This window comes from Peromyscus maniculatus, chromosome 1 (assembly GCF_049852395.1).
Source record: "Peromyscus maniculatus bairdii isolate BWxNUB_F1_BW_parent chromosome 1, HU_Pman_BW_mat_3.1, whole genome shotgun sequence".
Classification (NCBI taxonomy): domain Eukaryota; kingdom Metazoa; phylum Chordata; class Mammalia; order Rodentia; family Cricetidae; genus Peromyscus; species Peromyscus maniculatus.
The window spans coordinates 158,495,606-158,523,570 of NC_134852.1; the positions used below are offsets into that span (position 1 = coordinate 158,495,606).

The 27,965-nt window shown below is 57.0% G+C and overlaps 2 protein-coding genes across 8 annotated transcripts; one reads left to right on the forward strand and one right to left on the reverse strand.

The window, feature by feature from the left end:
* The first annotated feature begins 763 nt into the window (after positions 1–763).
* Positions 764–16,845, forward strand: Ltbp3 (latent transforming growth factor beta binding protein 3). 4 transcript variants are annotated; one of them, XM_006980656.4, is made up of 28 exons: positions 764–1,518; positions 4,050–4,379; positions 4,529–4,731; positions 4,907–5,012; positions 5,204–5,296; positions 5,465–5,587; positions 5,996–6,154; positions 6,245–6,430; positions 7,327–7,343; positions 7,420–7,492; positions 7,640–7,738; positions 9,721–9,846; positions 9,950–10,081; positions 10,178–10,306; positions 10,530–10,652; positions 10,795–10,917; positions 12,238–12,360; positions 12,566–12,685; positions 13,997–14,125; positions 14,360–14,527; positions 14,644–14,727; positions 14,912–15,040; positions 15,124–15,261; positions 15,352–15,492; positions 15,632–15,793; positions 15,862–15,942; positions 16,030–16,161; positions 16,260–16,845. In XM_006980656.4, the coding sequence occupies exons 1-28, from the start codon at positions 1,197–1,199 to the stop codon at positions 16,409–16,411; spliced, it is 3,903 nt and encodes a 1,300-aa protein (XP_006980718.2). In that variant the 5' UTR covers positions 764–1,196; the 3' UTR covers positions 16,412–16,845. The 4 variants fall into 4 exon arrangements, with proteins under 4 accessions (XP_006980718.2, XP_015854596.2, XP_006980719.2 ...); XM_015999110.3 differs by lacking the exon at positions 10,530–10,652 and having other exon boundaries at positions 1,090–1,518; XM_006980657.4 differs by lacking the exon at positions 15,352–15,492 and having other exon boundaries at positions 1,092–1,518.
* Positions 16,747–27,456, reverse strand: Scyl1 (SCY1 like pseudokinase 1). 4 transcript variants are annotated; one of them, XM_006980653.4, is made up of 17 exons: positions 27,254–27,456; positions 26,767–26,907; positions 26,235–26,596; positions 25,859–25,949; positions 25,606–25,761; positions 21,863–22,021; positions 21,404–21,511; positions 20,789–20,902; positions 19,972–20,127; positions 19,108–19,296; positions 18,916–18,991; positions 18,525–18,689; positions 18,196–18,335; positions 17,586–17,657; positions 17,300–17,497; positions 17,158–17,218; positions 16,747–17,029 (listed from the first exon to the last, which is right to left on the reverse strand). In XM_006980653.4, the coding sequence occupies exons 1-17, from the start codon at positions 27,362–27,364 to the stop codon at positions 16,905–16,907; spliced, it is 2,424 nt and encodes an 807-aa protein (XP_006980715.2). In that variant the 5' UTR covers positions 27,365–27,456; the 3' UTR covers positions 16,747–16,904. The 4 variants fall into 4 exon arrangements, with proteins under 4 accessions (XP_006980715.2, XP_006980716.2, XP_076413609.1 ...); XM_006980654.4 differs by having other exon boundaries at positions 17,586–17,654; positions 27,254–27,454; XM_076557494.1 differs by lacking the exon at positions 17,158–17,218 and having other exon boundaries at positions 16,931–17,029; positions 17,586–17,654; positions 27,254–27,455.
* Between the last annotated feature and the right edge of the window lie 509 nt (positions 27,457–27,965).

The window sequence follows — 27,965 nt, forward strand, 5'->3', positions numbered from 1 at the left end:
CCCAACCCCCTGAGCACTCAAGTAGCACCCCCCTTCTCGGCTGTTAGCCTGGGAAGGGGGCCAGGCCCTGAGCTCAGACCTTGGAGATTCCAGAGTGTCTGAGGCCCAGAGCCAGCGCCGCCAGCCAGGCCAGACGAAGGGAGAGGGGGAGGTGGCAGGGTGGGCACCAGGAAGCCCTCTAAAAGGGAGGTTGGCAGGGAAGCTGGGCTTCTAGCTTTGTTCTTTCTGCTCTTCTTCCTGACCCGACAGACTTCTTTCTTGGGCCTCAGTGAACACTGGCTAGAAGGTGCTCCTACTTAAATCCTTTCCTTCGAGAGAAGATAAGGATTAAGGAGCCATGACTTCGGGGCTTCGAGGACCCCTACATGTACAAAGGTCAATGGGCAAAAGTTAAGAGGCCTCTGGTCCTCCAAGCAAGGCCCATCTGCCTCGGTTTCCCCGTTTCGACCGGGAGAGAAAGGAGCTAGGTGGGGAGGTGTGCTCAGGCCTCCACACCCCGCCCGGAGGAATCTGGCGGGACAGGCCCGCGAGTCCCAGGTGAGGACTCTGGAAAGGACCCAGCTCGGTTCCCGCGCCGGGCGGGCACCTGGGGGACAACCCCCACTCCAGCCGGCGCCCTCCTTGCTGCACACCGTCGCTTTTCCCCGCAGCAGTGACGACGCTTGAACCAGGGGGAAAGAGAGAGAAAGGAAAAAAAACTGTCTCCCTGGCCCGGGGCCAGCGTCCCAGCCCCCCTCGCCGCCGGCGCGCTCCAGCCAGGGAAAACAACTGCTCACTTCTCCCTGCGTCCTCCCCGCGCGCTCCCTGCTTCCCGGCGGCCGCGGGAGAGGAGCCCGGCCAGGGGGAGGCGCGGAGCGGGCCGGCCGCCCGGCCTTCCTCTCCCCTCGCTCCTCCTCTCCGCCTCCACTTGCTCCGGCCTCCTCGCTCCTGCCTCAGTTCGGGGCCTGGCTGGGTTTCTCCCGGCCAGGGAAGTTTTCTTCGCTCTACTCGCGGGGCGGCTTCCGTCGCTCTCCCTCGCAGCGGGGATCCCGGCCGCTCCTGCTGTCCCCTCCCTGCCCTCGGCCTCGGCTTCTCCCCCCCACTCCCCACCCCCGCTTTGCCCTCTGCAACCCTCTCCCGGGCTCCCAGCTCTTGATCCCCAGCCCGGGCTCCCCCACCCCTGCCCCCGTCACCTCCCCGGGGTCGTGCGGCCCCGGATGCCCGGGCCCCGAGGGGCTGCCCGCGGCCTGGCCCCTGCGATGCGCCGGGCCGGGACATCGGGGCTGCTGGCGCTGCTGCTGCTGGCGCTGCTGGGCCCGGGCGGCGGGGCCAAGGGGGGGCCGGCCGGTGAGCGGGGCACGGGCGGGGGCGGGGCGCTGGCCCGCGAGCGCTTCAAGGTGGTCTTTGCGCCGGTGATCTGCAAGCGGACCTGTCTGAAGGGCCAGTGTCGGGACAGCTGTCAGCAGGGCTCCAATATGACGCTCATCGGAGAGAACGGCCACAGTACCGACACGCTCACCGGCTCTGGCTTCCGCGTGGGTGAGGGCCGGGGGCGCTGGCTGGGGGCATAGGGAAGAGCAGTACCAGGCAGGAAGCAGAGTGGATCATTTGGGCATAAGAGATGGGTACAGCGATCGGAGATCTGGGGGCCAAGGGGCTTGAGAGGCTGCAGTCCTTAGGAGCGAGCCAGAGTTGAGGGGCTGCATGGAAGCCTGGACTTGAGGGTTGAGGCTTGGACTGGGGTCCCGGATGACGCAGGCTTCTTAGGACGTGCTCAGTTCTAAGGAGCATACCGGGGTTGGAGAGATGAGAGCCGGGGTAGGAAGTCCAGAGAAGCAGGTAAACATTTCCCTAAGAAACGGACATCTTTTAAAACTGTGTAGTTTGTCGTGGTGGAAGGAGACACCTGTGTTCTCTGGGAGGAGGAGCTAAGGTCAGGACTCTGGTGAGGGAGTTGGTTGTTGGCAAAGTCTAGGGGGGAAAAGCTTTGAGGCCTAATAGTGGGGTGTTAAGAAGTGGTACAGGCCTGGAGGGGGATCGTTTTGGGTCTTAAATCAGCTAATCCATTTCATATATCACTCATAAGCTCCAAACATCTCAAAGGCCCCAGAGCTGCCTCCACCCCACGACTGAGGGACCTCCTGGTCAGCTTAGAGCCCACCCCTTCCTCAGCATCTCTTTAAAGAGAAGGCCTGGGGCTCAAGACTCCTCCCCTGGAGCCCTGCGGGCCGGGCCAGGGGGGAGGTGTCCCAGCAGTAATTACCCTCCTGGACAGGGTAATTAGGCCATGCCCAGGATGGTACCAGGAAAACAGCCCCTCTCAGAATTCCTTGGTTTACTCACAGCTCCAGACCAAAGGAGTCCCCGTCATGTGTTTCACAGTTCTCATGAGGGGTGTGTGTGTGTGTGTGTGTGTGTGTGTGTGTGTGTACCGGGACATGCACAGACTTTAGCATGGCCCACTGAGATTAGTTCGCGTTCTGTGTGTCTCCAGTCACTGTCTGGGAGTGTTTACACAGTAAGCCCGTGTTTGTGTCAGAATGAGTCTGTGTGTGTGTGACGGGATGACTGTGCATGGGAGTGTATGTGTGACCAGCCTCTCAGGCCCCCTGCCTGGTCATCCTGTGCAGGCTGCTGTCTTTATCCATGCTGCCCACATCCCCCAGGCTCAGTGCCCGGGCCACAGTGGGAGGGTGTCACTGAGAGGTCACTCTCACCACTGTGGGTGACTCACTGGAAGGCAGGAAGGAGAGGATCCTGCCTCCTCTGGCCGGGACACACCTCTGTTGCCCTTGAGGCCTGGTCTCTGGAGACGATGCAGGATGGGATGGGCTAGTCTGGGATGCTCTGAGTACACCCTGATGATCAGGAATGAGTTAGGGTTGCCCTCTGTGAGGACACAGCCACCTTCCCACCCCAGAAAGTGGAGCAGCCTTGGAACAGGCAGGAGAGGGCTGGAGATGGAGCTCAGGGACACAAGACACAAGTCTTTTCCTCACCCTTGTACCTCCTCTGGAACACAGAGCTGAGGATCACCAGGCCTTGTCCTCCAAAACACCTTGCATAGTGGGAGAGGCAGGTATGACCACAGCTCAGGAAAGTGCCAGCCAGGCTGGGCAGGGAGTGGAGAGCGAGAAGAATCCTATCTAGAAGAGAAGCCGGGCCCACAAGGGCCCGGTCTGGACATGCAGCAACAGTGAAGGACTCTGGACTAGGGAAAGGAAAGAGATAAAACCGTGAGAATACTGGTAAGGGGTAGGCAGGTTCTGGGCCAGAGGTGTGCAGGGGAAGAATACAGGGAGTTGGACTGAGAGAAGGTTCTGGAACATGGCCTCAAATGTTCAGACAGGGAGTAGAACAACAAGATGAGTGAAGGGTGGGGTTCTTTTTTGCTAGAACTTTGCCTGAGGCAGGTCTCTCCAGTCACACTGGGGTTGTGGACAAGGGGGGGAGAGCCAGAGACCCCGAGAAGGGTCGGAGATGACCTCAGGGGACACTACAGAGGCTGTAACTGGGAGGGCTGGAGTCTGAGCTTAACAGACAAGAACTCCCAGCTGGACAGAGAGAGGTCCTGAGTCCTGTCAGTATCCTGGGCCAGATCCTGGTAAGATTAGACGTGGCGAGTCGTTGGCAGCTGTATGAGCTGGGGTAGGTAGGGAGATGGAGGGAGGAGGGGAGGATGAGCTAGGGGACAGACTTGAGACCTGCACTAAGGGGAGAGCTTTAGCTCTCACTTCTTCTATGATCTGTACCACACTGGGCCAAGCATCTGTTCAAGGGAACATTGCCACCGTGGATGAGGGCCCAGAAGCATGGGCAGGGAAGTTGCTCAGAGACATAAGGGCCAATGACCAGGATTTAAGCCTGGAACTTAAGATTTCAGAATCCATCACGGATAGAAAGGTGTTGGTGACCCACAGAAGGCCATTTCCATGTGTGTGACCTGTTAGAAAAGTCAGCTTCCCAATTAGGGCAGAGCCCATACGTGGAAGGAAGTTGAGCCAGGATGTGGGTGATGATGGCCTGGGGACTGAAGAGCGACCAGGCCCTGACCCCTGTCTCCTCCGCAGTGGTGTGCCCTCTGCCCTGTATGAACGGTGGCCAGTGCTCCTCTCGAAACCAGTGCCTGTGCCCCCCGGACTTCACGGGGCGCTTCTGCCAGGTGCCTGCGGCAGGAACTGGAGCCGGCACCGGCAGCTCAGGCCCCGGACTGGCCCGGACTGGGGCCATGTCCACAGGCCCGCTGCCGCCCCTTGCTCCAGAAGGCGAGTCTGTGGCTAGCAAACACGCCATCTACGCGGTGCAGGTGATCGCGGATCCTCCTGGGCCGGGGGAGGGACCCCCTGCCCAACACGCAGCTTTCTTGGTGCCCCTGGGGCCAGGACAAATCTCAGCAGAAGGTACTAGGAGACGGGCAACCCGGGGGTGCTGAAATGGGCAGGCAATAAGGGTGGCTAGATCTGGGCGCGGGTCAGGCCCTGGAGGAGCTCAGCGACGAGACCCTCCAGAAGCCGGACAACCCTGAGGCCACTGCGCCCCGCCCCCCCAGTGCAGGCTCCGCCCCCCGTGGTGAACGTGCGTGTCCATCACCCTCCTGAAGCTTCCGTTCAGGTGCACCGCATAGAGGGGCCGAATGCAGAGAGCCCAGCCTCCTCCCAGCTCCTGCTGCCGCATCCCAAGCCCCCTCACCCGAGGCCGCCCACCCAAAAGCCACTGGGCCGCTGCTTCCAGGATACACTGCCCAAGCAGCCCGTGAGTAAACCCGCAATTCCAGAAGAGCAATCCTTCCATCTCAGGGTCACCCTTCCTATCAGGACAGCATGCAACTGAGTGTCACAGGTTAGGGCTGGAAAAAAGCAAAGGGGCTTCGGGAGGGAGGCAAGTGGGGGCGGGGCGCTCTGATTACTCCCCACATCCCTCTCTCTAGTGTGGCAGCAACCCTTTGCCCGGCCTCACCAAGCAGGAAGATTGCTGTGGGAGCATCGGTACTGCCTGGGGACAAAGCAAGTGTCACAAGTGCCCACAGCTCCAGTGTGAGTGCCTGGCTCGGCGGTATCTCCCTTAGGGTGACCCAGCGATCTTCCCCCGCGTCCCTGCACAGGCTTCTCCAGCCCTATGCCCACCGGATGATCTCTTTCCTCCCAAGAGCCCTCCCTCTCTTCCCCCCTGCAGAGCCCCAGTATTTCCTCTCCTTGTTGCTATTGTGTCTGTCCTTTCTCTGCAGATACAGGGGTGCAGAAGCCGGGACCTGTACGTGGGGAGGTGGGTGCTGACTGCCCCCAGGGCTACAAGAGGCTCAACAGCACCCATTGCCAGGGTATGGTCAGCTGGAGAGTCTGGACTGTGGGGTGGGCAGGTGGTCACGGTGGGGTGGTGTCCCAAAGTGAGAGAGAGGGAACTCTAACTAAAGCAGAAGCCTGAAGAGTATGGAGCAGCTTGCGGGCACCTCATGGCCCCAGCTGCAACGATCAAACTGCTATCACAGACATCAATGAATGTGCAATGCCCGGCATGTGTCGCCATGGAGACTGCCTCAACAACCCTGGCTCTTATCGCTGCGTCTGCCCACCGGGTCATAGCCTGGGCCCCTCACGGACACAGTGCATTGGTGAGACTTGGTCTCCTGGTCCTGGGAACCCACAAGGCATGGATGGGAGGGGCACAGCTCCAACCAGACGGAGTCGGAGGTCACAAGAAGTCAGAGTGGGTTAAGGGCTGATAGCAGAAGCAACAAGGCCCAGAGCGGATAGAATCAGTGAGTCACATGAAAGCTTGAGGTTAGAGCTCACAAGAGGTCGGATGAAATCAGGGTCCTATAAATCACTGGTTTGATGAGGAGAACAAATGAAATTCAGAACTCGAATCAGGAGTCAGAGGTCACAAAGGTGTCAGGAAGTCACAAGAATTCAGGGCCACCTATGGCTCGAGAGTTGACTGAACCAGAGAGGCAGAGTCTGGAGCAACTGGGCTGAGAGGGGACAATGTTCAGGTCCTGCCCTCACTACCACCCCTGCAGCCGACAAACCAGAGGAGAAAAGCCTGTGTTTCCGCCTGGTGAGCACCGAACACCAATGCCAGCATCCTCTGACCACACGCCTCACTCGCCAACTCTGCTGCTGCAGTGTGGGTAAAGCGTGGGGGGCACGCTGCCAGCGCTGTCCAGCAGACGGCACAGGTCAGTCAGGCGCATGGGGTAGGTAATGTGGGGGGATGAGCTGTGTGCCTGCCCAGGAATTCACTTGCTGTGTCCACATCTTGACCACAGCAGCCTTCAAGGAAATCTGCCCAGCTGGGAAGGGGTACCATATCCTCACCTCCCACCAGACGCTCACCATCCAGGGTGAAAGCGACTTTTCCCTTTTCCTGCACCCCGACGGACCACCCAAACCCCAGCAGCTCCCTGAAAGCCCCAGCAGAGCACCGCCACCTGAAGACACAGAGGAAGAGAGAGGTCTGGCCTGATCCAGTGACTCCAGATCCACAGATAAGACTCACAGCCTAACTGTCCAAGGCGGTGGTTCTCAACCTGTGGGTCCTGATCATTTTGGGGGTCACATATCAGATATTTACATGTTATGATTCATAACAGTAGCAAAATTACAGTTATGAAGTAGCAAGGAAATAATTTTGTCATGGAGGGGGGGTCACCACAGCATGAGGAACTGTATTAAAGGGTCACAGTAATGCCAGGCGTTGGTGGCTCATTCCTTTAATCCCAGCACTCGAGAGGCAGAGACAGGCGGATCTCTGTGAGTTCGAGGCCAGCCTGGGCTACAGAGCCAGTTCCAGGACAGGCTCCAAAGCTACAGAGAAACCTTGTCTCAAAAAGTGGGGCGGGGGGTGGTCATAGTATTAGGAGGGTTGAGAACCACTGTTGTAAGGTTTAAATCCCTAGCCCAAACCACTGACCCCAGAACTTACCTCTTACCCTCAGCCTCGATTTGACCATGAGCTATCACTTCCTAGACTAGCTCAATGCCAGGAGGTGGTAGCACATGCCTGTAATTCCAGCACTTGGGAGGCAGAGGCAGGTGGATCTCTGTGAGTTCGAGGCCAGCCTGGTCTACAGAGTGAGTTCCGGGACAGCCAGGACTGTTACACAGAGAGACCTTGTCTGGAAAACAAACAAACAAAACAAAACAAAAAAACAAACCTAGCTCAACCATTGCTCTCTAGACATGACCACTAAAGCAAACATACCATAATCCCAGGATCTAAGCGTTGACCCTTGACCCAAAGGCATGACTTTTGAACTCTCGGAGATCTACCCTAGTCATACAGCCCCAGCTGTTGCTCCTTGATCTTGACCTCCCATCCTGACATTTAATATCTCATCTTCTCTTTTAGGAGTGACCATGGACCCAGTGAGTACAGGAGGCCAGGTGGAGGGGGTGGGGAGCCAGAGGAAGCAGGGAGGGCTTATATTGCTGTCAACCACAGCCAGTGAGTGAGGAGCGCTCAGTACAGCAGAGTCACCCCATTGCCACCACCTCACCTGCCCGGCCTTACCCAGGTGAGCTCAGCACTGCAAGTGAAGGCAGTTCTGGGGGGGGGGGGGCTCCTGTGAGCACGGAGTAGTGGAGCTTGGGTGTGGCCTGCAGGGGGTAGGAGGCTCAGTCACCAGCCTTGCTCTCTGAAAAGCCCCTCCTTCTGCTTGCAGAGCTGATCTCTCGCCCCTCCCCGCCCACCTTGCACCGGTTCCTGCCAGACTTGCCCCCGTCCAGAAGTGCGGTGGAGATCGCCCCGACTCAGGTCACAGGTAAGGCCTGCCAGCTGGGCCACGTTCTGGATAAGCTTCACATCAGCTTAGGCTCCCTCCTTCCGTCACTTCCTAGGCTAACGGGTTAGCACTTGCCCTGACCTGGGAGCTGGGAAGTTCCAGGGGGCCTGCTAGTATGATGCTCAGCTCAATCCCAGAGTATTCACCATTCAGCTCCTATGTATTGAGCACCTACTACGTGCCTCCCAAATAAACCGCAAGCAAAGCAAATGATGGAGCCAGGTGTGGTGGCTCACACCTGCAATCCTAATACTCGGGAGGTGAAGGCAGAATTGCCTAAAGTCCAAGGTCAGTCTGGACTGGACGATCGTGTGAGACCTCCAAAGCAGATCAATAACTAAAGTCCAGCATCTTTCATAAATGCTATGAAAAGATAAGTGAGAGAAGACTGAAAGTCTGAAGGTTGTGACTTTAGGTAGCAATAAGAGATTGGGGAGTGTGAACGTGTGTGTGTGTGTGTGTGTGTGTGTGTGTGTGTGTGTGTGTGTGTGTGTAACATTTTAAAGATTGCTAGACATTCAAGAAAAGCGGAGAGGGACATGCAGATTCATAAAAAGAACAATCCAGCCAGGAGGTGGTGGCACACACCTTTAATCCCAGCACTCAGGATGCAGAGACAGAGACAGAGATCTCTGTGAGTTTGAAGCCAGCCCGGTCTACATAGTGAGTTCCAGGACAGTCAGGGTTGTTACACTGAAAAACCCTGTCTCAATAAACCAAGAGAGAGAGAGAGAGAGAGAGAGAGAGAGAGAGAGAGAGAGAGAGAGAACATTCCAGAGAAGTTAAGTCTGGGCAAAGGTGTAGAAAAGTATGAATCATTGGTGGAGGAGGGAGAAACCACAGAGAACCAGGGGAAGGCCAGTTCATGGAGCCACCATAACAAACAGGCTTGGGTCTGATGCCAGAGGCTGGGAGAAGTTTCTGCAAGGACTTGAGCATTATAATAATTGCCAGCGCAGACTGAGCAGTCTCTGCCAGGCTCTACATGAAGAGCTTCACAAACCGAACACCATTTCACTTTCTCGTATTCTGAAGGGAACAAATGCTTGCCTCATTTCCAGATGAAAAAGAGCTGTGGCTCAGAGAGGTTTAACCATGTGTCCCGGGTCACAGTGGAGCCATATCAAGCTGTGACATGGATTCCAAAGCCACAGTCATTAAACTTGACTGAAACCCTGAGTCAAGATGAGCTCCTGAGATGAGGGCTCGGGTGGAAGGTGACTGCGCCCTGGGGATTGTGAGGATGTGGAGGACAGGTACCTGGGAGGAGAGCAAGGAAGCCTGTGGAGAGGTACTCCAGGCCGAGAGCAGCCTGCAAATGGTGGCTGGTCAGGTCTGGTTTAGGCAGAACAGCTCTCATCCTCACCCTGGGCTTCCTGGGAAAGGCCGGGTCAAAGGGGGAGAGGAGGAGATGGAGCTTAGGAACAAGAGGGTGAGGAGGGTCCTCCGTCTGATCATCTGGACAGAGCTCTGGCACGAGCTGGGCTCCTCTACCAGGTCCTTGGAACACGGGGAGCTGAAGTCACTGCCTAGAAGACATTAATAAGCCTGAGACTACAAGGTTTAAACTGCCGGGGTGACTGGGAGGATGCTGTCTCAGAGACCCTTGGGGAAAGTGTATTAAGGACGTAGGGCACTTAGCCGGTGTGGTTTGATTTGAGGTGACGTGGGTCAGGAGGCTCTTGGAATGTTAGGGACAGAAGTAACAGAGGTGGCAGGGATGGCAAGGACACGGGGGTCCTATCTGGAGACTTTCTGCAACAAGGAAGGGCACTGGGATCATTTGAGACGAAGTTCAGGAGCTCCTAGGATTCAAATACCCATGTGCAGAAGCTGGAGGTCCCTCTGCGACCAAGCTTTCCTGAGCAGTGGGGCTGGGGTGTCAAGCATCTACCCCTGGAGTGTGGCAAAAAGCAGGTATTCCCTAACCAGCCCCTTGACCCGATACACCCATGCCGCAGAGACGGATGAATGCCGATTGAACCAGAACATCTGTGGCCACGGACAGTGTGTGCCTGGCCCTTCCGACTACTCCTGCTACTGCAACCCGGGCTACCGGTCACATCCGCAGCACCGCTACTGCGTTGGTAAGCGGGACTGTGGGAGGCGGAGTGGGGCGGGTGGCCCAGGGGATAGAAGGGGCTCTCAACCTGCCTCTGACGTCTCCTCCTGGCCTGCCGGTCCTTTCAGATGTGAATGAGTGCGAGTCGGAGCCGTGTGGCCCCGGGAAAGGCATCTGCATGAACACTGGGGGCTCCTATAATTGTCACTGCAACCGAGGCTACCGCCTCCACGTGGGCGCAGGGGGACGCTCGTGCGTGGGTGAGCACCGACGACCCCGGGCTACCCTGGGGATACTGGGTGGGGCCGGCTCCCACCACCCGCCCCTTGCCCATTGCACGCCCTGTCTTCGCTCAGACCTGAACGAGTGCGCCAAGCCTCACCTGTGCGGCGACGGCGGCTTCTGCATCAATTTCCCGGGTCACTATAAATGCAACTGCTATCCCGGCTACCGGCTCAAAGCCTCCCGACCGCCCGTGTGTGAAGGTGGGGTACCCGTCCAGATGAAAGCGGGCTTTGTAACTGTCCCTCGACCTAGGATGGGGCCGGGAGGCCTGCACCCATCTATGGTCCTCTCAGGCGGGAGTCAGGAAATCCCAAACCGGTCCATTTTGCCTTGATTTGTGACAGAGGGAGGCCCTGTCATGTTGAGCACCGGACCAGCCATGTTGTCCCCAGACCTGTCCTCTTCCTTTTCCCTTCCGTGCAGACATCGACGAGTGTCGCGACCCTAGCACCTGCCCCGATGGCAAATGTGAAAACAAACCTGGCAGCTTTAAGTGCATCGCCTGCCAGCCCGGCTATCGCAGCCAGGGGGGCGGGGCCTGTCGTGGTGAGGGCGGTTCAGACTCCACGCGGGGGGCGGGCCTCCTGGGAGTAGAGCCCCTCCCCTAGCCCTGGAGAGGGGAGCCTCACCCTTAGCAGCTTGCAAATTGGTGTAGGGCACTGGGTGACGCTAGTGCTCATTCCTGCAGATATCAACGAGTGCTCCGAGGGCAGCCCCTGCTCTCCCGGATGGTGCGAGAACCTTCCTGGTTCCTTCCGTTGCACGTGCGCCCAGGGATACGAGCCCGCTCCAGACGGCCGGAGTTGCGTGGGTGAGCTCCAGCATGCTCCGCAGACAATGGCTGATGTCCTCAGCCAAGCAGCTGGGATTTGGAGAGTGGATTTTTTTTTTAATGTAGATGACTGTTTTACTTGTTGCATGTATGTGCACCACGTACATACCTGGTGCCCTCGGAAGCCAAAAGGGGGGACCAGACCTTCTGGTAGTCAAATTATTGGCCTCCGTGAGCTGCCAAGTGGGTGCTGGAAATCCAACCCCAGCCCTGTGTATGAGCAACAAATGCCCTTAACTATTGAGCCATCTCTTACCTCTTAAGAGATGAGGATTGAAACTTTTGCTTGCAAATCTTGTTAATGTGAAGGAAAAAAAAGGTGTCAGACTGAGGGATCATTAGTCCTCTTCCCTGTGGTAATGTTCATTATGGACCAGAAAAGCAGGCTGGAGGCAGGAATTCAGAGAAACTGGGCAACTTGACAGGCTTGTCTACTGCAGGGCCAGGAGCTGAAGGAAGGCGGCCTGAGTCTCTCTAAAGGACCGCAGGAATTAGCTAAGCAAAGGACAAGAGAACAGCATGCTTGGTGGTCAGATGAAATGAGATTGGTGGCCTGGAGTGGCCATGGGATGCTGTGATATTAGAACAGCTTTGGCTAGGGTAGTCAAGGTCAAGGAGACAGGGGAGTGATGGCCCCTCCCAGAGTCTGCTTTGGTGACTCCATGGGGGATGCTGTTCACTGGGATAGGCCCCTTGAGAGAGAAGGTGCTGAGCCTGTCCACGGTAGATAAGCTGGGTCGGGAGGTCTATTTGGGTCTCGCAGCCAGAGATGCTGAACTGAGAAGTTGAGCGATGTGGGTTGGCAGTCTTGCCCACATGGAACTCTCAGTTGTGGATTACGGCGCTATGGGAAGTGGAGGTGAGCCTGCGTACCCAACGAGGCAGCATTAGGTGAGAGAGCATCTAACAGAGCCTCATGGACACCGAGACTAGGGGAGGCAGGGGCAGATGAAAGGGCATCAGGGGATGGGAGCAAAGGAATTGTAGGCTAGTGAAAGGTGGCCGGGCTTGCAGAGCACCATCTGAGAAGCTGGAGCCCTAAACAGTAAGAGACGAGAGGACACCTCTCGTCTGTGAGTGTGGAAGAAGGTTGGGAAGACATGAGCTCCTTAGCATCAAACATGGCTGAAGAATCCTGGGAGCACTTGGCTCCGACATCATGCATGGTTTGTGTGTGGGAGCGGGGTGAGGGCCCCCGAGGCTCAGCTCTAGTGCTCCAGACAAATGGGCAGCAGAGGGAAAACAGAAGCCGGAAACCACCTCCAGGCCGGGCCCCTGACACTCCTCTGTGCCCTGCAGACAAAGATGAGTGTGAGGCTGGGAATGTGTGCGACAATGGCGTCTGTACGAACACTCCAGGCTCCTTCCAGTGCCAGTGCCTCTCTGGCTATCATCTGTCCAGGGACCGGAGCCATTGTGAGGGTGAGGGGTCCTAGAGCCTGGGCGCTGGCCTGTTCCTACCTACCCCAGGATCTCCACTGCCCAGGTCCAGTCCCCATCCAGATCCCAGTGGTGGTTTGGGGGTGTGGGAGTGACCCAGGGCTCTCAGAGTAGGGAACTCTGATAGCTCCAGGCTGTGTATATGGGGTCAACCCCCCTGAGATTCTCCAAACCCTGGTCTCCACAGACATTGATGAATGTGACTTCCCTGCGGCCTGCATTGGGGGTGACTGCATCAATACCAATGGTTCCTACAGATGTCTTTGTCCCCAGGGACATCGTCTGGTGGGCGGCAGGAAGTGCCAAGGTATGCGGAGTTGGCCGAGAGCTCACAAAGGGGTGTCGGGCAGTGTGATCTGACACGGTGTAGCCTTTCTGTAGTCTTTCCATTCGTCCATCTGTCCATCCATCAATCTATCTAGCTCTTGTTTGTTCGGTAACAAGGATCATGCCTCTGAGTGTTGCCTACTACATTCCAGTTTCTGTCAGCTTTTTGTTTGTTTGTTTGTTTATTTTTGAGATTTCATTTACTCTTGTTTTATGTGTATATGTGTTTGCCTGAACTATGTCTGGGCACCACATGCATACAGTGTTCACGGAGGCCAGAAGAGGGCGTTGGAGCTGCAGGTGGTTGTGAGTGGACAGTGGGTGCCGGGTCATGTGGAAGAGCGGCCAGTGCCCTTAGGGCGGAGCCATCTCCATCCCCTCTGCTGAGCTCTTTACAGATGGAGTAGTCCGACCCATCAACTCTTCTGCATGTAGGTCACCACCAAGTGATGCCTGCAGACCCTGTTTGCCAAGTGCTGTACTAGATATCTCAGCAGTAACCTGGGGCTCCTCAGTTGAGGGGAGCGTGGAAATGAGTCTCAGGTTCAGGGGAAAGGTGCCGGGAAGTTACTTAAAGGGAGATGGCTATGGAGCTGGGACTTGAAGCTAAGGGGTCTCTCAGCAGGGGCTGTGGGTGGGAAGGGGTCTCTCAGCAGGGGCTGTGGGTGGGAAGGGGTCTCTCAGCAGGGGCTGTGGGTGGGAAGGGGTCTCTCAGCAGGGGCTGTGGGTGGGAAGGGGTCTCTCAGCAGGGGCTGTGGGTGGGAAGAGGTCTCTCAGCAGGGGCTGTGGGTGGGATTTTACCCCAAGAACTGGTTGCAAAGTTCTCATTGTGTGTCTTAGAGGAGAGGGAAAGACTAGGTCTTGAGCAAAATTTTGGGAGGAGCAGCAGAGTGATGAGCCAAGTTGGATGACTTCATCTGTCATTCCACCTATATGGGAGGCTGAGGCAGGAGGATCTCAAGTTCAAGACTAGCTTAGAACATAGGCCTTGCTTCAAAGACTAGCAAATATGTGATGGGACAGGAAGGTAGTGAGGGGTGTGAAGGTCTCCAAATGCCAACTGAGTCAGGAGTTCATTGCCAGGAGGACCTAAGGGTTTACCAAGACTGACACCAGGGAGTGTCACAAACCTACCCACATAGACAGACCCAAGGGGACACGTGTTGTGTGCACTTTAAAACCAAAGGAGAAATTCAGGTTCGGAGCCTGTGTAAGGCATCTGGGCACACCCCAGGAAAGAGGGGCTGGGTCTCTGCAAAGCTGAGCTTGCTCCTGTTTCCTGCTCTCCTAGACATAGACGAGTGCAGCCAGGACCCAGGGCTGTGCCTGCCCCACGGGGCCTGTGAGAACCTGCAGGGCTCCTATGTCTGTGTCTGTGATGAGGGCTACACACTCACCCAGGACCAGCATGGGTGTGAGGGTGAGTACCCTCCCCTTCCCTCAGCCTGGCTAATCCTCGGAGCTACAGCTGGGCTGAGATGGGCCCTGGTTCCACCTTTCTGAATTCCCAGAACAGGAAGAAATCCTCTTTGCCTGAGAGAAGTGGGGTGAGCTAGACCTCTCACTAGGAGGAGAAAGTGGGTGCGGTTGGGGGTACAGCAGACAGGCCGAAGCTACTGTCTCCATCAACTTGAACTGTCACCCCCCTCCCCAGAGGTGGAGCAGCCGCACCACAAGAAGGAGTGCTACCTTAACTTCGACGACACCGTGTTCTGTGACAGTGTGTTGGCCACCAATGTCACACAGCAAGAGTGCTGTTGCTCTCTGGGAGCTGGCTGGGGGGACCACTGCGAAATCTACCCCTGTCCGGTCTACAGCTCAGGTCAGAGGAACACACCCCTGTTCATCGGGAAGCCAAAGGGCTTTCCCTCTGGGTAGCTGGGAAAGGAGGAGAGAGCAGGCCTGCGCTCAGACCCGCTGGCTTCTCTGGCCCTGCAGCTGAGTTCCACAGCCTCTGCCCTGACGGAAAGGGTTACACACAGGACAACAACATCATGAACTACGGCATTCCAGCCCACCGTGGTAAGCTTGGTTTCCGGGTGCCGTGGGGTCTGCCACTCGCTGGGTAAACCCCATTTCTTGTACCAGCTTGATCCCAGCATCCCCCGCCAGTCATCTGCCTTGGGTTCAACTCCCCCTAAGCCCTGCCCAGGTGTCTCAGGCCGGGGCCTGCCCCTGGGCACTCACGCTCTCCTTGGTCACACAGACATCGACGAGTGCATACTGTTCGGGGCCGAGATCTGCAAAGAGGGCAAGTGTGTGAACACGCAGCCCGGGTACGAGTGTTACTGCAAGCAAGGCTTCTACTACGACGGCAACCTGCTGGAGTGTGTGGGTGCGCACAGCAGTGGGTGACGCCCGGGAAGCGGCCGCCCTGATCCGGGCCGCTCCCGTCACCAGCATTCTTTCTCCCCGCAGACGTGGATGAGTGCTTAGATGAGTCCAACTGCAGGAACGGAGTGTGTGAGAACACGCGCGGCGGCTACCGATGCGCCTGCACGCCGCCCGCAGAGTATAGCCCCACGCAGCGCCAGTGTCTGAGCCCAGAGGAGATGGGTGAGGCCCAGGGGATCAGCGTGGGGAGCAGGAGGGGCCAGAGCCCAGACTGAACTGTGATTACCTCCCCCCCCCCCCCATGCCCCGTAGACGTGGATGAGTGCCAGGATCCGGCTGCTTGCCGCCCTGGCCGCTGCGTCAACCTCCCGGGCTCCTACCGCTGCGAATGTCACCCACCCTGGGTGCCCGGGCTCTCCGGCCGCGACTGCCAGCTCCCTGAGAGCCAGGCGGGTGAGGGCGACTTTCGTCCTGGGCCGATTGACTTTGAGTCCTGTCAGGGTGATGCCCCCGGGCCACAGTCCGCAGGTGGGATGGGACCGAGGTGGGCAGTCCCGCCCTCCCTCCTTGCTGATGAGGGTCTTGTTCACAGAGCACACCCCAGAGCGACGTGAAGTGTGCTGGGGCCAGCGAGGAGAGGATGGCATGTGTATGGGGCCCCTGACCGGACCTGCCCTCACTTTTGATGACTGTTGCTGCCGCCAGGGCCGTGGCTGGGGCACCCAGTGCAGACCATGCCCGCCACGTGGCACCGGTGAGCTACCCCTGAGGGACGAGGGGTAGGGACTGGAATAGAGTTCCTGACTCTTTACCTATTTCTAGGGTCCCAGTGCCCGACTTCACAGAGTGAGAGCAATTCTTTCTGGGACACGAGCCCCCTGTTACTGGGGAAGTCTCCGCGAGGTTAGTGCGGCCAAGGGAGCAGAGGTGTGGATTGGAGGCCATCAATGGGAGCCGGTGTTGATATCTGTATTCTTCTGGCCCGCATAGACGAGGACAGCTCGGAAGAAGATTCAGATGAGTGCCGCTGTGTGAGCGGCCGCTGTGTGCCGCGGCCAGGCGGGGCGGTGTGCGAGTGTCCGGGCGGCTTTCAGCTGGACGCCTCCCGCGCCCGCTGTGTGGGTGAGCAGGAGTTGGGGACAGAAGGGCAGAGCCAGCAGGAGTTGGGTGACACCACACTGTGACTTAACCTAAGACCGCATGGTCACCCCACCTTGCAGACATCGATGAGTGCCGAGAGCTGAACCAGCGGGGGCTGCTGTGCAAGAGCGAGCGGTGTGTGAACACCAGCGGCTCCTTCCGCTGTGTCTGCAAAGCTGGCTTCACGCGCAGCCGCCCTCACGGGGCCTGCGTGCCTCAGCGCCGCCGCTGACGGCACTAGCCTGCACCTACCTTGCTGATGATCGTCGAGGGAGTTTCTACTGACAGTGGAGACAAGTATATCCCTGTCCAATCAGAGATGGACCCAAGGGCCCTCTGGGGCCCACAGATCTCCTTCCTGCGCCCCAACACCCAAGGGTGCTCCTGTCTGCAGAGTGCTGTCTGCTTTCCTCCCTGAGGATGATCCCTAGAAACTGCGAAGTCAGATCCGCCCCTTTAATTTACTCTTGGCTTTCAAAGCAAATTTATCTTCACATCCCAAAGTGGTTGGAATGGCAGCACAGGAGCCACTGCTTGGGAGGGGCTAGGCTGAGCTGGAACCCAGGATGTGAAATAGAATTTATTGTGGCTCTGATTATGTACACTAGATGTGCCTGGCCTGGTGACCAGGCTCACATGGTTTGTACAATAAATACATCCGCCAGGCCTGCTCTCCAGTGATTGGAAGTGCCCGGGGTAGAGGGGGGGGTTAGGGGGTAGGGTTTTCAGTCCAGTTTCCGGGCTCCCAGCTTCATGGGCCCCTTGGTGGCCTTCTTCTCTGCCCGCTTGGCTTCCATTTCCCTCCGCCGCTCCTCACGCTTTTTCCGTGCCAGCTCTGCCTTCGCCTGTCCTGGGGTCGAAGGGGAGGATGACTGGGTTGAGCAGTCCCAGCGCGCTCCGCTCCCAGCCCTGCCCTCCCCAGACCCGCTCCCCCTCCCTAGACCCGCTCCCCCAGCCCTTGGGGGGGGGAATACTCACTGCTCTCGGCCTCCAAGCCTTCCCAGTTGTCTTCACCCCAGGAGTCTGGGTCTGGCCTGGGCTGAAAGGAAAATGGGGGCTACAGTGGGGCTCAGCTCCCAGCAGCAGACCACCCCTAGCTGTGCTCTCCACAGGCCAGTACCTGGGTGCTGGGACGACCCGACAGGGCAGCAAAGGGGTCACTGGGCTCCGCACCACCCCAGTTATACTCGCTGGCTAGCCGGGTGCCTTCCGGGGGTGGCTGCACAGAACTGGACTCCTGCCAGCCCTGCTCCCAGGAGCCCTCGGCTTCCCAGCTGTTCCAGTCTGACTCCAGAGGTTTGTGCTCTGGGTGGCTGACCTGTGAGCAAACAATGGGAAGAGAGGTAGGCCGGTAGAAGAAGAGCCAAACAGCGCTCCACAGATGTCCCCTGCCTGACCCAGCCCACCTGTCCAGCTCGGCTCCCTGGGCCCTTGACACTCCAGTCATCCTGCTGGGCCAACACCGACTCGGCTTCCTGCTGCGGGGTGAGGAGGAGAAAGGCATGATCGGCGATACTCTCTGCCCTCAAGAGGGCAAGTAGTTAGCCACGGCTCAGCTGCCCTGTGGTTTTGGTTTTTTGTTTTTTTTTTTTTTTGTTTGGTTGGTTTTTTTGGAGGAGAGTTGGTTTTTTCAAGACAGGGTTTCTTCATGTAGTTTTGGAGCCTGTCCTGGATCTCGTTCTGTAGCCCAGGCTGGCCTCGAACTCACAGAGATCTGCCTGCCTCTGCCTCCTGAGTGCTGGGATTAAATTGTGAGCCACCTCCACCCGGCTACGCTTCAGTTTTTTATTGTTTCTGAGACCTACCAACCCCCTCCTTTCTGACCCAGCTCTTGGGGACCCGAAAGTTGAATAGGGGCTCAGCGGCTGGTGCTGATCTATCATGACCATTCTGTGAGGCCACCTACCAGGAGGCCGTGCAGATGAGGGCAGGCCCGACTCTAATCTGTGCACTCCCCTGAAGGGTGGCCTGTGGTCGAGCTGGGCTTCCCTGGTGAGACCTCCTCAGCCCGCTCACCTCTAAGCTGCCCCAGTCCTCGTCGTCCCATCTGTCACCGGTGGCACTGTCTTCTGCAGTGTCCTCCTTGTCGTCTTCCTGTGTCTCCCATTGGCCTGAGGTCATCGGGGTGTCGGGGGCAGGGGCTGGAGTAGGGTTTCCTGGGGAACAAAGAGTCTGAGATCTCGGGGAGGGGTAGAGGTTGCCAAGCAGCAAAGAGTGAAGGAGAAGGGGTACCAACCAGGGGGAGTGGCCAGCATCCCCCATCCTTTCCGTTCCTGTCACTACATTACGTGACAATAGCAGCTCTCAGCCCTCAGCTGCTGACGCAGTGGGCCTGGGATACTCACCCTCTGGCCCTGGTCTCTGGGGTACAGGGGCCTCAGACGGCAGAGGCGTGGGGTGAGCACGGATGAGCTTAGAGGTGAGTGAGGACACCCCGGTCACGGCCCAGCCTGCCCAGCTGGCTGCAGCTCCTCCTGTTCCAGGGCTGGATGCTGCATGGACATCCTTCTCTGGATAACGAGAGGCAAGCAGCACAGGCTTCATGGAGAGAGGACAGAGGCCAGCTCTGCAACGGTGGTCCACAGCAAACCTCCCCTGTCGGCTCCGTCCTCTCCACTAGGGAAGAGGAAGCTGCTTGCTGGGGTTTCCCAGCTTTCAGATGCTCCCATGGGATGGGCATACCAGGGAACAGTAAAGGACATAGCGAAGGGAAAGAGAACAGTGTGGGCCACTCACCCACTTCTGCCAGTTGGGTAGGATCCTCTGACACAGACTCCAATTTGGACAGGAAGCTTCGGATGGTCTTAAAGGCCTGTGGAGTAGCAAGAAGCCAAGTTGGGTGCTCCAGGACTCCAAGGGATTGCCAGGCCTCTGGGAGACTGGCTATCCCTGAGCCCAGCCCTGGGGTCTGCCTTGGCTGTGCCCTACCTGGTCCCGCACAGACTTCTCAGGGTCCACAGTAAGGCCGCAGAGCACAGGCAGGATCTTGTGGGCGCAGTCATCCATCGAATAGAGATTGTGTGTGGCTGCAAAGCCCAGGACACCCGCAACCCGGGACGGCGCAAACGGGTCCTTAGTGGCCCGGCTGAAGGCAGAGGTGAGGACCCTGTGTCTAGTCTGAGAGCCAAGATTGAAAAGGGAAAGGATGCTTCAATGTACAGAATCAACAAGGGGCCCCAACTACCAGACCTTACTTCCCAGGACAGGGGCCATCCACTGGACCCAAGGTCTGAAAATGTGAACGTATCACTCATAATTTAAAAGAAGAGGGCTCTAGCCCTACACCTTGAGGCAGTGTGGAACCCAGTGATCCAAGAGAAGCCTAGGTACATATTTGTATTCTCTTCTTTTATTATTATTATTTTGGTTTTCTGAGACAGGGTTTCTGTGTGTAGCCTTAACTGTCCTGGATCTCACTCTGTAGACCAGGTTGGCCTCAAACTTAGAGAGACCCACCTGACTCTGCCTCCCTAGTGCTGGGACTAAAGGCATGCACCACCATGCCCAGTTTTCATTCATTCTTGTTAAGTATCCAGGCCTGGCAGAAGTTCAAGTTTATAGACCTCGGCTGAGGTGATGTGTGAAGACTTGGAATCAAGCAGACCTGGGTTCAGAACCCAGATCCATCACCTGACTGTGTGCTCTATGGCTAACTCCACTTCGAGAAGCCCAGGCATTAGGTCTCACGGTGCTCCAGGGCTGAGTCTCTGGAACAATGAGGACCCACATACACACAGGCCTTGTAGCCTAAAAGGAGGCTGCTATCCTTCCACAGCTCTCCAGGACACTCACACTAGCACTGAGGTAGGAGCCGATTTTGCCCAAGCAGACCGTGGTGTTGCAGCGGATGGGGCCCTGGTCATCCTTGGCTTGCAGCCTTGCAAAGTGCTTCATCAGCTCCACGTTGAGGTTGGTCTCGTTCAGCTTTGGGGCCAAGAGCAGCATGGACTGTGGAGCGGAGGGGACAGAAGGTATTGTGAGCGAGAATGGACTCCTGGGAGAGTGCTCAGGCCACCAGTGGGCTGTGGCTTTCAGCAGGGCAGTCTTTTTGGGAGGAGAAGGAAGGTCTTCTGAGACAAGGTCTTGATATATCTCTGACTGGCCTGAAACACGCTATGGACACTAGGCTGGCCTACAACTCACAGCCAGCTTATGAGTGTTGCCTCTGCCCCTGAGTGTTGGTGTCACAGGCATTGCAGGTACTGCATTACAGGTATTGCCATATTGGCTGCTAGGTACTCACATATTTAAAGTTACAAACCCTCCTGCCTATACTCCCCTTTCCCTTTCTGATGAAATACACGTCACCCGTGTATCATCTGCCAGGCCCACTGTCTGTCCCATTCAAGGACAGAAGGACATGCTGTCTGTGTGGGCTGTGTCCCAGTAATGGGGCCAGGCAGGCCCTGGGAGCTGCTCAGCGTCAGCTGAGAGTCCCCCAGATCCTCCCCACTTTCAGAGCTGTACCCAGGGACTGGATTGGCAGCATGCATGCATCTGGACCCTCCCACCACACCCACCGTCTCAAACCAAGGCCTGTGTTCCGGAGAGAGCCGCTTCCCTATCTTGGGAGCCAAGAGATGGCCACTGCAGGCCTGACTCCACCCACCTTGACTGTCTGCTCCCGGATGGCAGGGTTGGTGTCCAGGAAGCCATGCACGACATGGGGGAAGATCTGGGTGTTGACTGTAGGCTCATCGAGGTATTGGATGAACTGCTCCATCTGTGGCCCAGGGTGGGGCATGAGAAGATGGCTGCATCCTCACCAAAGTCACGGGGCCACTCTGGCTTTGGGTGGTCCAGTGCAGACACTGGCCACCAGGTAGCCTCCTGAGCCCAGCTCATGTGCATGTCCTCAGGAGGAAAGTGCTTTTGACAGTTGGACAGGGATGGCCCCGGTGCCTGGGAGTCACCAGTTCTCTCTGGCTCCTAAGAACCTTCTAACATAGAGGCTAACAATTTGTTGCTCCAGCTGTCCTGGGGCTGACAGGAGAAACCATGTCCTGCTCTACAGGAAGAGGACCTAAGTGACTGAGTCTGGAGAGTCCCAAGGCTACAAGAAGCCCTGGGACCAGCTCCACTTCCCAAGAGCTTTCCGGGCCCTTCACCTCTGTAACATTCATGGTAAGGGTTTCTGGGATTCACCTGTCTAAGACTGGGGGTGACTGGAACCAGGATAGGGTCTGGGAGGAGGACCTGGGCAGAAGCTGGCTGAGACCTCTACCTGCTGGAGGAGGCGGATGCGCATGGCACGGTCAGTGGATGAGAACATCTTCACCACCACGGGGATGATCTTCTGCTGGTACTCTTCAGCACTGAGGAATTTCCCCACCTGAGGAAGGAGCAGAAGAAGGGCTTGGCCACATCCACAGGGCTAGGGCAACTTCTCAGGGCTCCCTCAACTTGTCTGAGCTCACTGCTGGCTTCCAGGCTAGGAATGAGGTGATGGCGGGGGACTTAGAGGAGGAGGAAGGCTCTGAAGCAAGGGTTCTATCAGCACAGCTCTGGAGCACAGGGACTGTCCTCCCAAGGGCTGGAAGTCCCCAGCCTCCCACCACTGGTCAGGTGGCCCTGGCCCGCTAAGTCCTGAGGACCCTGGGCTTGCGTTTACCCTGAATGTGCTGCTCACCCAGAGCCATATCCATCCAGGGCTCTGGGTCCCACAGTCCCTGGCCCCCTTTACCTTGAAGAGGGGTGTGAGGACCACAGCCCCAGCATTGCCAAACTCGAAGGCGGTCAGGAGCTGGGGCAGCACCTTGTGCCGACAGAAATCTTCAGGAAACGAGTCCAGACTCTTGCTCAGCTCTTGGAAGAACTTCTGCTTCTCAGCTGGCTCTTTGATCTGGGGGAGCAAAGACAGGGTCGGGGGACAAACAGCCTCACCATGCACACTCCAGACTCAAGTGAGGGTGAGGGCCACCCCAGCCTGGAGGAACGGGGCAATGCTATGGAGCCCAGCTCTCCACTTAAGGGGCGCTCAGGGGCAGCCTCTCCACCTGTAAAATGGCCCTAACAACTCTACCACTGATTCGACCAGGAAATGTTCATAAACATGCCAGCAGCCAGGTCTGACCATCCACACTGTGATGCCAGCACTGAAGAGGCTAAGGCAGGAAGACCTAGAGCTGGAGGCCAGCTGAGACCACAGAGTGAGTTCAAGGCCAGCCTAGGCTATACAGTTAGACCCAGTGGCTGGCACACAGCCAGCGTCTCCTAGTGACCATCCTTGCTATCCCTGTCAGGTTGCTATACCTGTAAGGTAGGCAACCACTGTAGATGAAACCCCTCATCAGCACGCCCTCTGCAGTTCACAACAACCCACATGAGGAAACTGAGGCTCAAAGCAGGAAGGATTGCACTTGGCTCCTTGCCTTGGCCTGGTTGGGCACACTGGGTCGAGTTTCTGGAGAACCATAGAAAAAGTCCAGGAACAGGCACAGTCTGCCACCAGACCTGGGCCCAGACAGGCTCAACAGTCCATCAGTCTTCCTAATACCCCCACCTGAGGCTGTAATACCCACAACACAAATTTCCTAAGCACATATTGAAAACTAAAACCTCTACACATAGCATCTCAAATAACCCTCGCACAACTTCATGAGGCAGGATAGCGTCCCCTCAGCAGGCCACAGACAAAAGGAGAGCTTGTTTAAAGACACACAGCTAAGAAGTGGCCAGCACGCCTCTGCAACCTTGCACACTTCAAAACATGCTGTCACTCCGCCATTACAGAAGACACTGAGGGTAAAGGGTACCAGGGCCAGGAGCTGGGCATAGCAGCACATGCCTTCCCCACACTGAGGAGACCAAGGCAGGACTGAGGATTCAAGGCCAACTTGGGCTACATAGTGAAGCCTTGCCTCAGGAAGAAGAAAAACCCACAAACCCACAGAGGTAGCTTGGCCCAGAACCAGGGACCATGGCTGAAGACGAGGAATGCCGAGGTGGCTTAGTCCAGCAGGGGAAGCAAGCTTTGACCCCAGCACTGGGAAGGTAATGGGTAAAGTTCAAAGAGCCCAAATCACAGCCAAGGTCACCCTTCCAGGGAGTCACAGTGGGTTCTCTTCACAGTCCACCCAACATGAAGAGGAGCCCCTGGTACCAAACTCCCACACTCTCCTAGGGGGTTAGGCAGAAAGAGCTCATCTTCAGGGAACAGGTGGCCTGGCACAGTCAGCCATGTGAGGAGAACTCTGTGTAAGAACATTCCTGCTGCCCCCACACTGGCCAGGAGACGTCAGGGCTCAACAACTCCAGGTGCTTCTTCAAAATAAAAAACTCTGGTTCCAGGAAGGGTGGGGCATGTCTTTAGTCCCAATACTCAGGAAGGCAGAGGCAGGATGATCTCTGCAAGTTCGAGGCCAGCCTGGTCTACATAGTGAATTCCAGGATAGCCAAGGCTACACAGTGATACCCTGCCTCAAAAAAAGATAAAGTCCTTCCTGCCCTACCCCAACTCTGCACTCTGCTCCTTCAAGGTCGGTGCCTCTGCCCAGCTCCTGAGTCTCTGTGTCCCTGCGTGTAGCTGGGTCAGAGCAGAGCCTCGGTCCTTTGTCACTATGGTGCCCCTAAGAGCTGGTGGATGCTGTGACTCTCTCCCCTGAACAGATATGGGTGCTGAGATTCAGAGGTGAGGCAGAGGTGCCCCCTCCCCATGTGCTCTTCTCTCTCCTGGGACCATCTTCCCCAAGTCACCATCCAGATGGCTCCTGCCTTTGAGTCTTTCAGGTCCCATCCCAATTCTCTTCTCTGAGGGGGGCCTCAGAACACACGGTCATTCTCCCTCCAGCACTTACTCAGGGAGCATAGGTTTTCTCATTAACGTTTCCTGTCTCTCTCCTGTAATGAGAGCCCCAAAGGTGGGGACCTGTTCTGTTTACTCCTTGCTGAGTCCTGGAGGGCAGGTCTGACTCTCCTCCCTCCCCAGCACTTCGTGTGGCACCCATGAGGAACAGAGTAACAATTCAGGTAAGGAGTTGCTAGAGTGACAGGGCAGTCATTAAGCATCTGCTGTGAGTTCAACTCTCCGTAGCAGCCCTCCCTGTCTGCCTCCATGAGTGGATTCAACAATCAGAGACCAAAATGTCAGGAAAGAAGGCACTGTCTGTACCACACACATACAGGCTACTTTTTCTTGCCATTATTTGCCCAAATATCACAGTTTAGTAACTACTTACACATCACATATATCATATAAGGTGCTAATAAGTTAGCTACAGATAATTTAAACACCACAGGAGGATGGGGTGGGATAATGGCTCAGTGGGTAAAGTATTTCTGTGCAAACATGAGGACCTGGGTTCAAATACCTAACGCCCATGTAAGAAGCTGGGCACAGTCCCACACACCTGCAACTCCAGTGCTATGGAGGTGGAGACAGAAGAATCACTGGAAATCACTGGCTCCAGGCTGAGTAAGACCCTGAGTAATGGGAATGAGTCATGTGGGGATAGAGCAGGACACCTGATATCCTCCTCTGGCCTCTGCACATTAGCACATAGCCATGTCCACCTCCTTACTCATGCATATAAACATACACACAGGGTTATGGAAGGACAGAAATGATATGCCAACAATACAATAACATTCTTTATCAGGGACTAGAGCATCTGCCAGTTCTCAAGGGTCCTAGAGCCAATTCCCACTGTGCTGGTTAGTTTTCTGTCATCTGGGAAGAGGGAACCTTAGCTGAGAAAATGCCTCCATCAGATTACCTGTAGGGGCATTTTCATGATTAATGATTGATGTGGGAGGGCCCACTGTGGGCAGTGACTCTTGCGCAGGTGGTCCCAGGCTATAATAAAAAAGCTAACTGCAGGGGCTGGAGAGATGGCTCAGAGGTTAAGAGCACCGACTGCTCTTCCAGAGGTCTTGAGTTCAATTCCCAGCAACCACATGGTGGCTCACAACCATCTGTAATGAGATCTGGTGCCCTCTTCTGGCCAGCAGGCATACATGTAGGCAGAACATTGTACACATAATAAACAAATAAATCTTAAAAAAAAAATTTAAAAAGCTAACTGCAGCAAGCCAGTGAGCAGCCTTCTTCCATGGCCTCTGCTTGAGTTCCTGCCCTGACTTCCCTTCAGTATGGACTGTGATTGCATAAGCCAATGAAACACTCTCCTCAACAACTTGCTTTTGGTCATGGGGTCTTAGCACAATAGAAATTAAACCAGGGCACCCACAGACTCCAAGGAGGACTGTGCTTTGCAAACTCTGCCCCAGGCTCCTGGAAAGGAGGCGTTATGATCTGTGGAACTTCAGGCATGGAGCGTCACGTGGGGAGAAGAGGCAAAGCCAGGGTTCGCACCCAAAGGACCTAACTCCCCTGCCTGTGCTTGTTTTCACAAATGCAGATTTGAGAGACACCAAAACATAGGTGAGCGGCCATGACAAAGAATCCCAGGGAAGAGTGGAGCGCACCTGAATCTCTTCCAGGAAGAGGTTGGTCTCCACAAAACGGTTGCTCATGAAGCCACCAGGTGCCCGGCAGTTCTGCAGGAAGCGAGCCGGGTTGGGACGGACTTTGGGGTTGGCTCCCACCAGCTCGCAGTAATGGGTCACCAGGGATTTGGGGATCTGCAGGAGAATGCTCCATGTCAGGGAAAGGGTGGGAGATGGTTGGCAAGGGACAAGGGCCTGGACCAGATGAGGTAGGCAGGAGCTGGACACTTACCTTCCCAGGATTTCGCAGGGCAGCTGCCCGAGGTAGGGACCCATTGAAAACTTCCCAGATGAGGCAGCCCAGGCGCCACATGTCTGCTGACCTGTAGCAGTAACCCAGAGCTGTTCAGGGCTCCCCTTTAGGTACCAGGCACCCACTGCATCCCAGGCTCTGCCTGTGTCCCTGCACTGACCCCTCAGCCCCAAGCAGTTTGTTTCATTCGCCCCATTTAACAAAGAAGCCCCAACTCAGAGAGCCTCCAACACACAGCTTCCCTCTTCCTGAGATGCTGGTTCCCGTGCCAGCCGGGCAGCAAAGGCCAGGGGCCTCCCCGCTAGTCCGGGGCCTCCCGCAGGACAGATGAAGGCAAATGATCTCAGTTACCCACCACTCCTCTTTGAGTGCTCTGCTGCTGCTGCTGCTGCTGCTGTCAGCCAGCTCCGGGGGGTCATACTGCTCAAGCTCAGGGATCCCCTTGCTGGGTGGAACCCCGCCGTTGCCCTGGGCTGAGTACATGTAGTCCAGACCCCCAAGCTTCCACTCGCCAGCCCTGTCCACAAAGACGGCGGCCATGCAGACATTATTGTGGATGAGGTTGCAGTCGTTGACCAGGAAGCTGAGGGCTTTCACGATCTGGTGCAGCCCCCACGACAGCTCCTGCTCCTTCAGGCCACCCGCTTCTGCTCGTGCCTTGAGGTACGTTCCCAGTGGGGTCACAGCCTCTGTCACGATGTGGAGGCACTTTTCTGTCTGGATAAGGAAAAGGGTATTAGGGCACGGTGCCCGACGAGGAAGGGAAGATGAGGGACATGACCGGGAAAGAGGTAGTGGAGAAGATACCAAATCTGAGGGTGTTGAAGCACTTGGGTACAAAGTGAGGGCCAGAGGACAGTGAGGTGGGCAGATCGGGCGACAGGTACCTCCAACCCATCGATATAGGCCAGGATGTTGGGGTGCCGGAGAGTTTTGAGGCGTTTGAAGGCAGCTTTGGCCACCTGGGTCTGCTCTTCCGCTCCCGGTTTCACATCATACACGAAGATGGACACCGCGCTGCCTGTGGCCTGGTGGAGGACACAGCAGCCTGAGAGGCGCGGGCTAGGTGACCACTGCAACCTGCCTGGGCTTCACCAGCTCCGAGTCCGTCTCCAGAGCAGCGAAGGGACGCCAGCGGGTCTCGCCCCAGGACAGCTCTTCAGGAGCTGGCCAGGCTCACGTGACCCCCGTCCTGTCCGATTGTCCGTCCCTCGGTCCTTCCGCCCGCCACGTCGTCACTGCCCGCCCCGCTCCCAAGCCCGTTGCCGGGAGCCTCGGTGGCCACGTCAGGCCCGGCGCGACGCAGCGGTGCCGGCGTACAGACTAGGAAAGGCCGAGGTCGGCCGCGGCCTGCGGAGCAGCGCGGTACCTCACCTTTTTACGGCCGCGGTGCAGGACCCAAGGCCCGGGCGGGCCGCTCTCGGGGGGCTCCGGACTCAGCTCGAACGGGAAGTCCCGGACCGGGTCCCGGGCAAAGAACCACATCGTCGCCGCCGCGGCGGGCTCGGGAGCCTCCACTCCGGGTCCTCCGGCCGCCCGAGCCGGGGCGGGGCGGGCCGAGGGCGGGACCACTTTGGCCTGTGGGCGTGTTCTTGTGTGGGGGCGAGTCTTGGGCGGGGCCTCTGTGGGGCGGAGGCGGGGCTAAAGGCAGGCCTGTCGGACAGGGCGGAGCGAGCCCGAAAGTGTTGGGCTCAGAGCCCCAAGCAGCCCTCCACCGGCGCATCTCTGTGGCTGGTCACCTGCACCCTCCAAACTTGTGGCCGCGTATAGATAGAAAAACGGAGTGTGATGGAGAGTAGTAGGTGCAACAGTTGAAGGGTGAAGAGGGGACGGGGTCACAACGGGAGCGTGGCAATAGATCCTTTCTAAGCAAGAGGGCAAGGTATGCGGAGATAGAAAAGAAAGGCTACGACCGACGGTCAGATGGGAAAGTAGGAGCAGTCAGGAGAATAGTTATCCCTAAGTCAGAAGCTCCTTCTCCAGCGAGGGGCAGATTCGGGGCTCAGTGAGGAAGTTGTTAGAGTTACTAGAGTAAAGGTACAAAGAGACCTTGAGAGGAGGGCTGAAGCAGGTGAGGGGTGATGCA

Excerpts from the sequence above, each read along its gene's own strand:
- Ltbp3 (XM_006980656.4), top strand. The coding sequence starts at position 1,197 with ATGCCCGGGCCCCGAGGGGCTGCCCGCGGCCTGGCCCCTGCGATGCGC. Across the intron at positions 7,493-7,639 it reads ACCTGCCCGGCCTTACCCAG|AGCTGATCTCTCGCCCCTCC; the intron begins GTGAGCTCAGCA and ends TTCTGCTTGCAG. Across the intron at positions 12,361-12,565 it reads GGACCGGAGCCATTGTGAGG|ACATTGATGAATGTGACTTC; the intron begins GTGAGGGGTCCT and ends TGGTCTCCACAG.
- Scyl1 (XM_006980653.4), bottom strand. The coding sequence starts at position 27,364 with ATGTGGTTCTTTGCCCGGGACCCGGTCCGGGACTTCCCGTTCGAGCTG. Across the intron at positions 26,597-26,766 it reads CCTATATCGATGGGTTGGAG|ACAGAAAAGTGCCTCCACAT; the intron begins GTACCTGTCGCC and ends TTCCTTATCCAG. Across the intron at positions 17,498-17,585 it reads CAGGGAGCCGAGCTGGACAG|GTCAGCCACCCAGAGCACAA; the intron begins GTGGGCTGGGTC and ends GTTTGCTCACAG.